Below are 13,601 nucleotides of genomic sequence, written 5' to 3' on the forward strand. Positions count from 1 at the left end.
CCAATAAACCATGATGCTCTCATTTTTTTTTTTGCGGGATACCATGATGCTCTCATGGTACAATAGAATCATACAAACAGAGAGAAATTCGAGACGGCAATTCCTGTTTTGCAGTTCTGATATGTAAGCTAAGAATTATGCAGTTTACATGGTTTGAGAATAAGTTGAAGCGATCATGGCAAGATGATCGAATTTGAGAGTGTTGATAAGTACAGTCTATGCTTATGCTGTACACCACTAATTTGTGGAATGGATACATTGCTTCATCTACTTGTTCTCCTGCATCATGATGAAACTGCTGGAGTATAATGTCAGAGAGTGAAATAGCAAATGGTCACTTAGGTGGTGGGCTTTTCGAGCAGCGCTGAAAGGTACCATTCGTTCATCTTGATCCCTCGGTCCAGCTTCCGTCTCGCATTCCACCGCACCTTGTTGAAACCGATTTGATTGAACATGGGCACATACGTCGTGTTCATCTGTGTGCCGAGGCAGAAGAAGTGGTCGAGCCAGAACAATCCTCCAGGCCTCAGCACTCTGTAGATGTCGAACAACGCGAACTCGAGCATCACATCAGGGATCCAGTGGCTGAGCACATGCATCGAGTGCACGATGTCGAGTGTGCCGTCGAAGAACGGTAGCCGGTTCGCGATGCTGAGGTGCATGGGGACAAGACCCCGTGAAGCTATGAAGCTATTGAATGGGCCATCGAAGTTCATGGACGTGGTCACCACGGTCACCCCACGCTCCTGCATCCGTGCAGCGAATGTGCCTGACCCGCCGCCAATGTCAAGCCCGATGCGCACTGTGCCGTTTGGCTTCGTTGCAAGCACGGCATCGATGGAGTATGAGAGTGCACCGTCGTCGCGCGTCCACCGGCCCTTCTCCCGGCCGTTGAGCAGGTCGAAGCAGTCTTTGCAGTCGTAGAATCCCTTGGTCTTGCTGCGATTAGCAAGGCAGGAGTAGTTCTTGCACGTGTACGCGTCCCACATGATGCTGGTGTCCGGCGGCATGGACCACAGGCTCGCCGGCAGTGGTGTGGGCTCGGCGTACCCTGCCGGGCTGCGTGTCCGGCACCGCCGCCGTGGCAGTGGCTCACAGCCCTTGAGCATGAGCCGCTGTGAGAACTGCTCGTCAGACGGACACTCGCCGCCGGGCTTGTAGTTCATATATCGCTCCAGCTCGTCCGGGAAACGGCGGCACGCTTGCCCCACCGCCGGGAACAGCTGATCGGACCCCAGGTTCTTCGTGAAGCCTAATGGCAGTTTGTGGGGGCCGACGGCCAGCCGGAGCTCTCCGGTGAGCTCCGGCTGCCACAGTCCGTCGGCTCCCGCATGCTTCTGCTCGTCCCTGGCGGCTGCCATGTCGCTGGAAGTGTCGTTTATGCCCAGGAGCGTCACGACAAGGGAGCTTGCCGTGGCGAGGCGATCGTGCAGGTGCAGGAGCTCGTCGCGGCTAGCGGCCAGCGCATACTCCGTGATGTTGATGTCGCGGAATGACAGCTTAGTCGACTTCCAGAAGAAGCCGTGCTCACCGGAGCGAATGCCGATTGCGGAGCTGGTGTCGGAGAAGAGGAGGAAGATGGCGGTGTTGGTGGCGACGGCGATAAGTAGAACCAGGGCCCTGGACCTGCAGCTCTTGTGCTGCTGATCTCGAGGCTTCCTGGACATGTCATGGTCCATGCTGCGCACGATCCAGCAGCTAAAGCAGCACAAACTGGAAGCTCAAAATGTCTCTTCTTGTGTTTGTAACGAGGAGGATGATGCTTTTATAGAGAATTTGTGCTACCTACTCCCTCTGTAAACTAATAAGATCTTTTAGATCACTAAACTAAGTAAGTTCAGAGTCTTTTGACAGTAGTTATGGTGCGTTGTTAATTGGATGCTTAGAAGTTAGAATCTCGTGAGCAAAGTTGATGGGCTCAAGTTGGAATCTCGTGATTCAACGGCTCAATGCTGCTGGTGATTGGGCTAGACTGAAGGACTTTTAGTACAGTAGTATGAGCGTGCATCGTTCACTGAAACCCGGCGCTTAAGATGAGCCAGTGGGCTTTGACGCGACAGTTAGGATATTTGCGTGGATGCTCGTCATATGCCCTTCAAGACATATCATACTGATAAAGGTTGCTCCATTAAGAAGTTTAATAAATATGTTCTTGAGACAATATTGACAGTCTTGAACACAGCAGTACAAGACACACTAGGGAAAGGTTGGTCGCAGTCGTCGCCGCATCAGAGTTACTACTACTGTCTTGCAGAGCACACGGCTGGTAATTTCTTCTGCTCGCCGACGACCAGACAACCGTGCAAGCTTTTCTTGTAGCAGCATCCAGAATTTCACACGTACTTTGTCTTGGATTTCTGCAGCAAAAACATGGTGTTTATTTAGAGAGAGAAGAAATGCCTGAAGTAAAAAACGCCGTCAGCTAATTGGCACCAGGATTTGTGCACGGGGTTTGGTTGTTTCGTACCCCGGACCGTGACCCGCCGATGCGGAGGTTGCCCATCTCCATGCTCAGCGCGCTCTCCACTTCGTCGAGCTCGATGACGGCCTTGACGATCGCGCCCGAGAGGTCCTGGTCGTCGTTGGCGTCGAAGAAGCAGCCCCTCTCCTTGGCGTCAGTCACTATCTTCTGCCACACCGTCTTGCTGCTCACCAATGTGGTCGCGTTCCCTACGATCCACAGACAGTGCCTGCGCAAGCAAACACAAAATCACATGCAGCTCATGGAGGAAAATGCTGCAGGCGAACCGGGGAGCTCGACTCGGCTCACTTGGCCCGTGTGAGCGCGACGTTGGTGCGGTTCACGTTGTTGAGGAAGCCGACGGTGCCGGTGCTGTTGCTCCGCACGGTGGAGAAGATGATGATGTCCTCCTCGGCGCCCTGGAACCCGTCCACCGACCGGACCTTCACCGAGAACCCGCCGTGCATCTCGTACGTCTTGCCCAGCTTCTCCTGGATGGCGCGGACCTGGCCCTTGTACGGCGACACCACGCCCACGCTAAGCTTCCTCCTCGTCTCCACCGACTCTACGAGCATGCACAAATCATCCATTCATCTCTTCGGTGGCCAAAGCAATGGAGAAAGAATTCATCCATGGATTCAGAGTGAAGCTAAGCTAGCGTGCGTGCGTACCTCTGAAGAGCCTCTGCACGATCCGGGTCACGGCGGCGACCTCGATGGTGTTGATGAGGCTCTTGTCGTGCTTGCCGGAGCTCTCCTTTCCGCCTTCGATGTTGATGAAGGAGTAGGACCCGTACATCGGGCCGGTCAGGTGCTTGCGCTCGTAGTCCCTGCGCAGGACGTTCTCGCCGTCGTCGATCTGGCCGCCGTAGAAGCTCGAGACCGGGAACTTGCTTATCCCCGGGTGCATCCTGTACTGCACGTTAAGAAGGTGCTTGGGGTGCCCCAGCGAACTCAGCCTCTCGAACAGGCTCCTCCCGAAGTCGGCTTCATCACACACCTGCACGCAACGCAAGAGTGAGCTAGCGATCAACGGGCAAAACAACCAACAAAAGCACCAAGGACAATGCCGTGTCACCTGGCTCTTCACGAGCGCCGGAAGCTGGTACTCATCGCCGATGAGAACGGCGAGCCGGATCCCAGGAATCTGCAGAGGTATCATCGACTCGCACTCCTTGAGCTGCGCGGCCTCGTCGACGACGAGGATGTCGAACGGCTCGGCCTTCTGCAGGTAGTGCAGGCGGGCGGAGCTGGACGCGGTGCAGAGCACGCTCTTGCTCTTCTGCAGCAAGAACTCCTCGATGGACCGCTTGTCGAAAATGCCCGGGAGGTCGAAGTTGTTGGACAGGTGATTCAGCTTCTCGACGCACTGGGCTCTCGCTTGCTTAAGTTCTGAGCGCACGCTGTCTTCCGCGTATGACACCAGACTCTGAAACAGGCAGCTGTTCTTCCCGTCCGACGTGTCTCTGAACAGCGTCTGCAGCTGCTTCTCTGGCTCGGACTGCACTTGTTTCCCAAACTCTGTAAGCAGGTGCAGAACCTCCGTCATGCAACGGAAATTCTGCCTAGATGTGGCTGATCTTGGGAGATCGTCGCTGAAAGTCTCGATGCAGGTGCGGAGCTCATCCTCGATTCGTTTGTAGCTACTCGTGAAATATTCTTTGAACGACTGTATCTTTATGCTTTTCTTATCTGCTTCCTTCTTAGCAACATCCTCCTTCACCTCCACCCCTTTGTTCTTCGCCTTCTTCTTCGCAAGTTCCTCTTTTTCTTTCTTGGCAAGTTCCTTGATCAGCCTTTCAGTGTGCTCAACGTAGGAAGCATACTGAACCAAAGGTTCCTCGAGAATTCGTACCATAGAGCTCAGGCAGCTGGTCCACCCCGAACCTGGCGTCAAGCACTTCTGGAGACGGCGAACGCGCTTCTCCAAGAAAATCTTCGTGAGGTCCTGATCGACGTTCATCCTATCCTCATTTCCGAACAGGACAACATCACTCAGAAAGCAGCCATTTCCACCGCCAGCGGAGGATTCTCCGATGAGGCTGAGGATCCGAGACGCGACCTCCACCACCGCAGTGTTGGTCGGAGCACAGGTCAGCGTTCTGTGGTTCTTGACCATCATGGACCACAGGAGCGTGCTGATCGTCTTCGTCTTCCCTGTGCCGGGAGGCCCCCATATCAGACGCACCGGATATGTACCCTGCTGCTCCATTGCTGAAACACAGTCAAGTACTGCCATCTGCTGTGACCTGTTTAGCCTAAATTTTTCAAGGCCAAGTGATCTGTCTGGCAAATGTAGAGGTAGTTCTGAACTGTCCTCCTGGCCAACCACCATCAAAAAAGTAAACACACATTTACATTGCTTAAAGATGTAGTTCCTACAAGATAAAATTAAAGCCTGTCGAATGTAAATTGGAGTACAAACCTTTGGAGCATAACGTACAATCTTCTCAATGATGCTAGTGTTCCTGAGACCAGCAACATGCATGTCCAGTGCATTCCATATACGATTGTACGTTGTCATGTTGATCAGGAACACCGCGACGAGGGGCGGCACAAGGTCCCGTTTCCCGCCTGACAGCCTCACGATCGCATTGCCGTTGGCGTCCTCTGCTTTCAGCACCGAGGCAATCACATAGGGCACCTTGCTGCGCCCCAGGTCCGAGATGTGCCTCGGCTTCCTATCCAAGAACACAAGTATGTCTGCATCCTTGAGGGCATATACTTCCCCCGGGTTTGTGTTCATAGGGTCAGCCTTCTTGACCAAGATGCTGAAGATGGACTGCTTTGAACAAAGCTCGTCGATCCGTTTCACTTCAGTGGCTGGTGCGTGTTTGATACACTCCAGCGCAGAGTAGAGATCGGCACGAGTTTCTTCAATCAGTGGTAGGGTAAATGATCCCATGTACTCCTCTAGTGAAGTGAAAGTTCTTGGTACCTTCTTAACCTGATGTAAATGCAACAGAATAAGACTAGAGCACAGAACACAGAGTGCAGGACCGAGCCAACTGTGCACAACAAAACAGTAGTACTCCTTACAGTTATTAAGAAAACTAACATATTTACAGTTATTAAGAAAAGCTTAATAAATCTGATAGAACAATTGAAGAACAAAATATAGGAGATACATAAGAAATACCTAGCTGGTCCATGAATTATATGGGCTTCAGGGTGATCTTTCCGCTGGGAGATGGTAGCTCGGGATATCTTCAACCGGTTTGGATGGCGGTCATGTAATAGGATAGGCGTTTAGTTTACCTACCTAGCTTTAGCCAACCGGTTGTGGCGTCTGTTCATGGCTAGTTGGTGTTTCTAGCCTCTTTTTAGCTCTATGTGAGCTTTCTTTGCTTTTCATTACTTTTGGAGACTTTGGAACCTTGTTGGCACTTCTTTATTTGGTTAATAAGATGGCCGTATGCATCATTCTGATGCAGAGGCCGGGGAGTCCCCCTTTTCGAAAAAAAATATGGGCTTCAGGGTGAATATATTTATATTTGTTCCATGAATGTGTATTTGACCTTTACAGTTTGATGAACATACTATGCTCAGATTGATAGATCTTTTATCAAACCTTATTGATCAGTTATGTTTCCTTTCAGACGTATACTGGTATTTTGGGACGACGCGTCTCAGATACTTACTATTTTCTAACAAAACCAAAGCATCTTACAAAATCCTATAAAAAATGTACTGAAAATTCTAACAGAAACGAAGTGCATGCTTTGACACTAAAACGCCTATAACAAATCTGTCTGCACGAAAGGTAGACACTTATTTTTTGACGATCGAACATGCATTGATTATTCAGAAGTGTAGAAGAGACATCTGCTAACTTGCCTATGTAACACCTAGGCAATCATCTGGAAAACAAAGGAAGATAAACAGGTAGAACAAGCTACGTAACTGAGAAGAATTACCTTTTTCTTGAGAAGATTCCTGTTGCGCACCTGCTCAAATGACCACGAGAACATCTGCTTCTCCATCTCGGTCTGCGTCCACATGCTGTACCTGCTATCATTTGCCGCCCGTGCAGTCATTTCGCTTCCCTGCCGCACGAGCACGAGGTCGTCGTCGTCGTCGTAGCTGTCGTAGCTGTAGAAGCTCATCTTGCCACTCCCGCGCCGCCGGGCTCCGGCGAGAGAAGTTTTTGATCGGTCGCAGGCCTTGCAAATGCGTGGGGCTTGGTTTCAGGTTGCAGCAAGGTGTGTCGCCGTCGACGATGGATATAAAAGGGCACGCACGGTAGCGGGCCGGTGGGATTCCGTCTGCCTCTCAATTAATTCTGGGTTGGGATGCGAAGAGCCAAGCGCTTAAGGTTGATTTACGCATTTACACCTTTCAGCTTCCCGGCAGCCGCAACGAATAGGACGAGCAGTAGAGGCGGAGATTTTGGAATTTCACGGGGCATAAGATAGAAAATCAGTGCTACCGTAGTACTACGAAGCTTCGTGTTGCCAAGTCCCCCCCGCGTGCAAGTGTGATGCATATTGTGGGAGCATTGCTTTCAGACTGCATGGTGGTTGTCAGTGACATCAAGCAAAGGAATGCAGCAAGTTATGGTGCGATTATACATGAAATATCGGACCATTCTACTGCTTTTATTTCTCGTAAAATAGTTCATGAATTTAGGAGCTCACAATTTAGAGAAGCGGTCTCTTGCACTCGGTGGTGGCCGCCATATTTGGTTAGGTCATGCCGGCAATCTCCCATCTGTCCATGTAAACGTTGTGACAAATTAATAAAAGCTTTGCGAGTTTGTTTAAAAAAAACAAATATTGCTTAACATGATTAAAAATTGATGGTTAAAAGTCTTTGCAATTTAACATGGGGAATACTAATTTCCTCGGTGTTTAAAGTTGGCTGCAATTTAACATGGGGAATGCTAATCTCCTCGGTGTTTGAAGTTGGGCAAACATCACACACTAGAAAGAAGAAGGTAGTGAAGCCAAAGGTCCGGCATTCACACAATTTGAAGATGTTTTATTGGTTGATAGTTGGTTGAACACTAGCATGGATCCGATATGTGAAAAAAGGCGAGAAATATTGGGAAAAAATTCACATATTTTATCATGAGCAAAAACACCCTGTGAGGCCACACCCAATCAATACAACATAGTTTGTCCACCATCCAAGAAAATGTGAGCAAATTTGTTGGTTTTCACAAACAAGCTGTTAGCCGGAACCAAAGCGGCATTGGACTTCAAACCCATGCAACTTTGACGAGGACTTTGTGCCATCAACCCGAGAAGAAGCCATTCAATATGTCACATTGTTGGATGAAATTGAACGGAAAACCTAAGTGGCAAACCGTCCTCGAGGAGATTGAAAGCAGCACGAAGAAGATGAAGAAAAATCCATGGGTCTAGTTCCACTATCGATTGGATTGGATGACGAAGAAGAAGAAAATGGTGGGGCAGACATACAAGTCACTATGCCGAGAGAAAAATGGTAGGTGATAGGGAACAAGTGGGAGAAGGACAGGTGTTAGAGTACGTAATGGGCCTAATGGCTGATGACCCACAAGTATAGGGGATCAATTATAGCTCTTTTTGATAAGTAAGAGTGTCGAACCCAACGAGGAGCAGAAGGAAATGACAAGTGGTTTCCAGTAAGGTAATGTCTGCAAGTGCTGAAATTGTAAGTAGCAGTGTAGTTTGATAATAAGATAATTGGTAACGAGCAGGTAATGATAGTAGTAACAAAAGTGCAGCAAGGTAGCCCAATTCTTTTGAGGCAAAGGACAAGCCAAATGGTCTTTTATGATAAGCAAAGCGTTCTTGAGGGTACACGGGAATTTCATCTAGTCACTTTCATCATGTTGGTTTAATTCGTGTTCGGTACTTTGATAATTTGATATGTGGGTGGACCGGTGCTTAGATGTTATTCTTACTTGAACAAACCTCCTACTTATGATTAACCCTCCCGCAAGCATCCACAACTACGAGAAAAGTATTAAGAATAAATTCTAACCATAGCATTAAACTTTTGGATCCAATCGATCCCTTGAAATAGCGCATAAACTAGGGTTTAAGTTTTTGTCACTCTAGCAACCCATCATCTAATTGCTACTCCACAATGCATTCCCTTAGACCCAAATATGATGAAGTATCATGTAGTCGACGTTCACATGACACCACTAAGGGAATCACAACATACATACTATCAAAATATCGAACACATATCAAATTCACATGATTACTTGCAACATGATTTCTCCCGTGACCTCAAGAACAAAGGTAACTATTCACAAATGATAAACATGCTCATGATCAGAGGAGTATTAAATAGCATATTGGATCGGAACATATAATCTTCCATCAAATAGACCATATAGTAATCAACTACAAGATGTAATCAACACTACTAGTCACCCACAAGTACCAATCTATAGTTCCGGTAACAAGATTGAACACAAGAGATGAACTAGGGTTTGAGAGGATATGGTGTTGTTGAAGATGTTGATGGAGATTGCCCTCCTCAAGATGGGAGAGTTGTTGGTGATGATGATGACGGTGATTTCCCCCTCAGGGAGTGAAGTTTCCCTGGCGGAATCGCTCCGCTGGAGGGCAAAAATGCTCCTGGCCAAGTTCCTCCTCGAGGCGTTGGCGCTTCGTCCCAAAAGTCCTATATTTTTTTAGGTCAAAATGACTTATATACCAAAAGATTGGCACCGGAGGTGGGCCGAGGGGAGCACAACTCACCAGGGTGCGCCTGGGCTCGCTGGCGCGCCCAGGTGGGTTGTGCCCACCTGGTGGGCCCCCTCTGGTACTTATTGGCTCCAATAATTCTTATATATTCCATAAAAAATTCTCGTGAAGTTTCAGCTTGTTTGCAGTTGTGCAAAATAGGTAGCCTGACGTAGCTTTTCTAGATCCAGATTTCCATCTACCGGAATTCTCCCTCTTGGTGTGTACCTTACAAATTATGAGGTAAAAGGCATTAGAATTACTCAAAAAGAATTATTATATATAAAAACATTATAAATAACAGTAAGAAAACATGATGCAAAATGGACATATCAACTCCCCCAAGCTTAGACCTCGCTTGTCCTCAAGCGAAAACCGAAATCGAAAAACATGTCCACATGTTTTGAGAGAGAGGTGTCGATAAAAACAAAATACGGACATAGAAGCATCATGTTGACTATTATAACAACAACACAATTAAACATAGGGCTTTTATCATATACTTCTCATGAATAAGTAATAGTTCATCACACAATCCAAGTATAAAGCAAAAACTCTATTAGAAACCAACAAATTATGTTCTCAGTCAACTTTGCAACTACAATTCATCATCTTTTCAGGAAGGGTCACGTGTCGGAGCCTTTAGGAATGTCCACATACTCAACCATCATATAGTCTTCTATGATTGCTAACACTCACCGCGTACACATAAGCAAAACGTTTCAACCGTACACATAGAAAGATAGGGGCTTATGGTTTCGCCTCCCAACGTACTCACCTCAAAGGTGATGTCAACAATAATAACTCATGCCACCCATATTCAACTGGACATATGTTCCTAGATCTTTCCTCACCACATGATGCTTGCCAAAGGAGAAAAATAAAAGGAATACAGAGAAAAACTTTGACTCTTGCATAAAAGTAAAAGATAGGCCCTTCGCAGAGGGAAGAAGACGTTGCCATGCGCTTATTTGTTTATATGCTCAATCCCTTAGTGCAAAAGAACGCCATGTTACATTGCCCCTTGTGCTAGCGACCTTTATTATGCAGTCTGTTGCTTTTATTCTTCACCATCACAAGTTCGTGCAACGCTCAATTTTCTCTTACACTAAATGATCTCGCATTTTTAGAAGCAATTTTTATTGCCTTTTTGCATCGATGACAACTTACTTGAGGGATCTTGCTCACTCCCTAGGTAGGTATGGTGGACACTTGAAAATGAGATTTGGGTTTAAGGTTTTTTGGATGCACAAGTTGTATCTCTACTTAGTGCGGAATTTTTGGCTAACAAAGATAGGGGGCAAGCACCACATGTTAAAGGATCCACGACAATATGACTTCTATGTGAATATGAACAAATATAAATCATTAAGTTGTCTTCCTTGTCCAACTTCAACAATTTTGGTATATAATATTTTGATGAGGGCTCACAATCATAAAAGATTTCTAGGATAGTATATCTATATGTGAATCTTCTCTTCCCTTATTAATTCTTTCATGAGTTGCATCATTGACTCATGCTACGTTTGTCAATCTCTAATAAAATTTTCTACTTATACCTTTCCTTATGTGGTGCCATCACCTACCATAGGATTAGTATATAATCTTTTCATTATTTTTCCCTTTCCTTTATTCTTTCTTATTTCTGCAACACGAAAGTAAAGAAAGCAAAAACTCAAACTAAACTTTATTATATAACTTGCACACGATTACAAGGATATGTCACTAAGCAAACTCTCAAAGAAGAAGGGATCGAACTAAACTTTTATTCATCTAAAGCCAAAGATCGAACTAAAAATAAGTAAAAGCAAAAAGATAGTGGGATGATACGATACCGGGGCACCTCCCCCAAGCTTGGCGGAAGCCAAGGGGAGTGCCCATAACCGATACTTCATTCTCTTTTGGTGATGAAGAAGATGATGGTGGTGATGAAGCGATTCTATCCTTAAGGATTAAAAGATTCTCCAACCGACGGATGCCGCTCCGGAGGTGGGTGATGTGCTCTTGATGCAGAATATTTTCACGAGTGAGATACTTATTTTGTATGCGAACTATTTCAATGATGAGAAAGGCTTCAATCTCAGCAGGAGTAAGATGAGTAAGGTAAGGTTTAAGGATATCTTCCTCCTCCTCCTCAGCTGGCAGTGCTTGTTCGAAGACCAGAGGCTGATCTACGATAACCTCCTTGCTCACATCTCCTCCGACGGCTTCCACGGGCTCTTCTCTCTTCAGCTCGATCTTCATCAACCAAGCATCCCCTTCCATGTTGTTGGAGGAAGAAGAAGACATGATGCTTGGCCCGACAGATCTGACAGAAAACAGCAAGAAAAGAGAACAGAGGATTTCTTTGCGATACGGTGATCAACAGGTTCGGAAAGTATATATAGATTTTTTTTATCTTGGAGGACAAGCATACTGTAGAAAAACGGAGTACGGAAGGTGTCCCAGGTGGGCACTACCCACCTGGGCGCGCCAGGCACCTGGCGCGCCCTAGTGTCTTGTGCCCACCAGGGGATGCTTCCTGGAAGTTTCTTTATTTTCAAAATTCTTAAATATTCCAAAACTAATAAAAAATATTTTTGCAGATTTTTCGGAGTCCGTTTACTTACCGTATCACGTACCTCCTTATTTTTAAGATTCTAGAGTGTTCCGTTCCGGTGTCAAAGTTTGGATAATATTACTTTCAACACTAATAGGCGTACCTGAGATATAGTGCTTTATTCGTTGCCCATTAACAACCTTCAGGTTAGTACCTTCAGAATTATTTATTTTGATGGCTCCAAACCAATAAACCTCCTCGATGACATATGTGCCTTCCCATTTTGAGAGGAGTTTTCCTGCAAAGAATCTGAAACGAGAGTTGTACAAAAGAACATATTCTCCGACTTTAAACTCATGCTTTTGAATTCTTTTGTCATGCCATCTTTTAACTTTTTCTTTGAATAATTTTGCATTTTCATAAGCTTGGGTTCTCCATTCATCTAGAGAGCTAATACCAAATAACATCTTTTCACCGGCAAGTTTGAAATCATAATTGATTACTTTGATTGCCCAAAATGCTTTATGTTCTAACTCAAGAGGCAAAGGCAAGCTTTTCCATAAACCATTTTATAAGGAGAAATACCCATAGGATTTTTATATGTTGTTCTATAATCCCAAAGTGCATCAACTAATTTCTTAGACCAATTCTTCCTGGACCTATTAACAGTCTTTTGAAAAATTAATTTTATTTCTCTATTGCTAAGTTCAACTTGACCACTAGAATAAGGATGATAACGTGATGCAATTCTATGGTTAATATCATACTTGGCGAGCATTTTACGGAAAGCACCATGAATAAAGTGTGAATTACCATCAGTCATTAAATATCTAGGGAATCCAAACCTTGGGAAAATAACTTCCTTAAGCATTTTAATAGAGGTGTTGTCGTCAGCACTACTGGTTGTAACAGCTTCTACCCATTTAGTAACATAATCAACAACAACCAAAATATGTGTATACCCATTAGAGGAATGAAAAGGTCCCATATAATCCAATCCCCAAACATCAAATGGTTCAACAACAAGTGAATAATTCATAGGCATTTCTTGACGCTTACCGATATTACCTATTCTTTGGCATTCATCACAAGATAAGATGAACTTACGGCATCCTTGAAGAGAGTAGGCCAATAAAATCCAGATTGCAATACCTTATGAGTAGTTCTATCTCCAGCATGATGCCCTCCATAAGCTTCGGAGTGACATTTCCGTAGGATTTGTCCCTGTTCAAGCTCAGGTACACGACGTCTAATAATACCATCTACTCCTTCTTTGTAAAGATGTGGGTCATCCCAAAAGTAATGTCTTAAATCATAGAAGAATTTCTCTTTCGTTGGTAAAGCTAGGTGGTAAATATTTAGTAACAATGTAATTAGCATAGTCAGCATACCAAGGAGTACTGTGAGAAACACTTATTGCAGCTAACTGCTCATCAGGAAAAATATCATCAATAGGTAGTGGGTCATCAAGCACATTTTCAAGCCTAGACAGATTATCAGCTACTGGGTTCTCAGCTCTTTTTCTATCAATGATATGTAAATCAAATTCTTGTAACAAGAGAACCCATTGAATAAGTCTAGGTTTAGCATCTTTTTTTCCATAAGATATTTAATAGCAGCATGGTATGTGTGGATAGTTACTTTGGAATCAACAATATAAGGTCTAACTTTATCACAAGCAAACACCACTACAATAGTAACAGTAACACTAACAGTAACAGTAACAAAGTAGTTTGATAGAGAACCGGAACAGTAACCAAAATAGTAACAGTAACAAAGTGATCAGTAGCAAAGTAGTTTGATAGTTTTGACAGTAGTGACAGCAGCAATAGTAACAGTAACAGTGATAGCAGTAATTTTATAGCAAGTGTAACAGTGATGATAGCAGTAGTAACTTCGCAGAAACAATATAAGAT

General features: G+C 45.3%; 2 protein-coding genes across 2 annotated transcripts; both read right to left on the minus strand.

Moving 5' to 3' along the window:
• Nucleotides 1-325: 325 nt before the first annotated feature.
• On the minus strand, nucleotides 326-1,685 carry LOC123128017 (probable methyltransferase At1g29790). The gene has a single exon (XM_044547916.1). The coding sequence runs from the start codon at nucleotides 1,677-1,679 to the stop codon at nucleotides 339-341; it is 1,341 nt and encodes a 446-aa protein (XP_044403851.1). The 5' UTR covers nucleotides 1,680-1,685; the 3' UTR covers nucleotides 326-338.
• Nucleotides 1,686-2,333: 648 nt separating this feature from the next.
• On the minus strand, nucleotides 2,334-5,528 carry LOC123129656 (helicase sen1). The gene is made up of 5 exons (XM_044549731.1): nucleotides 4,886-5,528; nucleotides 3,133-4,780; nucleotides 2,771-3,026; nucleotides 2,468-2,690; nucleotides 2,334-2,357 (listed from the first exon to the last, which is right to left on the minus strand). Exons 1-5 carry the CDS (start codon nucleotides 5,363-5,365, stop codon nucleotides 2,334-2,336), a joined length of 2,631 nt encoding a protein of 876 aa, XP_044405666.1. The 5' UTR covers nucleotides 5,366-5,528.
• Nucleotides 5,529-13,601: the final 8,073 nt, after the last annotated feature.

This window comes from Triticum aestivum, chromosome 6A (assembly GCF_018294505.1).
Source record: "Triticum aestivum cultivar Chinese Spring chromosome 6A, IWGSC CS RefSeq v2.1, whole genome shotgun sequence".
Taxonomy (NCBI): domain Eukaryota; kingdom Viridiplantae; phylum Streptophyta; class Magnoliopsida; order Poales; family Poaceae; genus Triticum; species Triticum aestivum.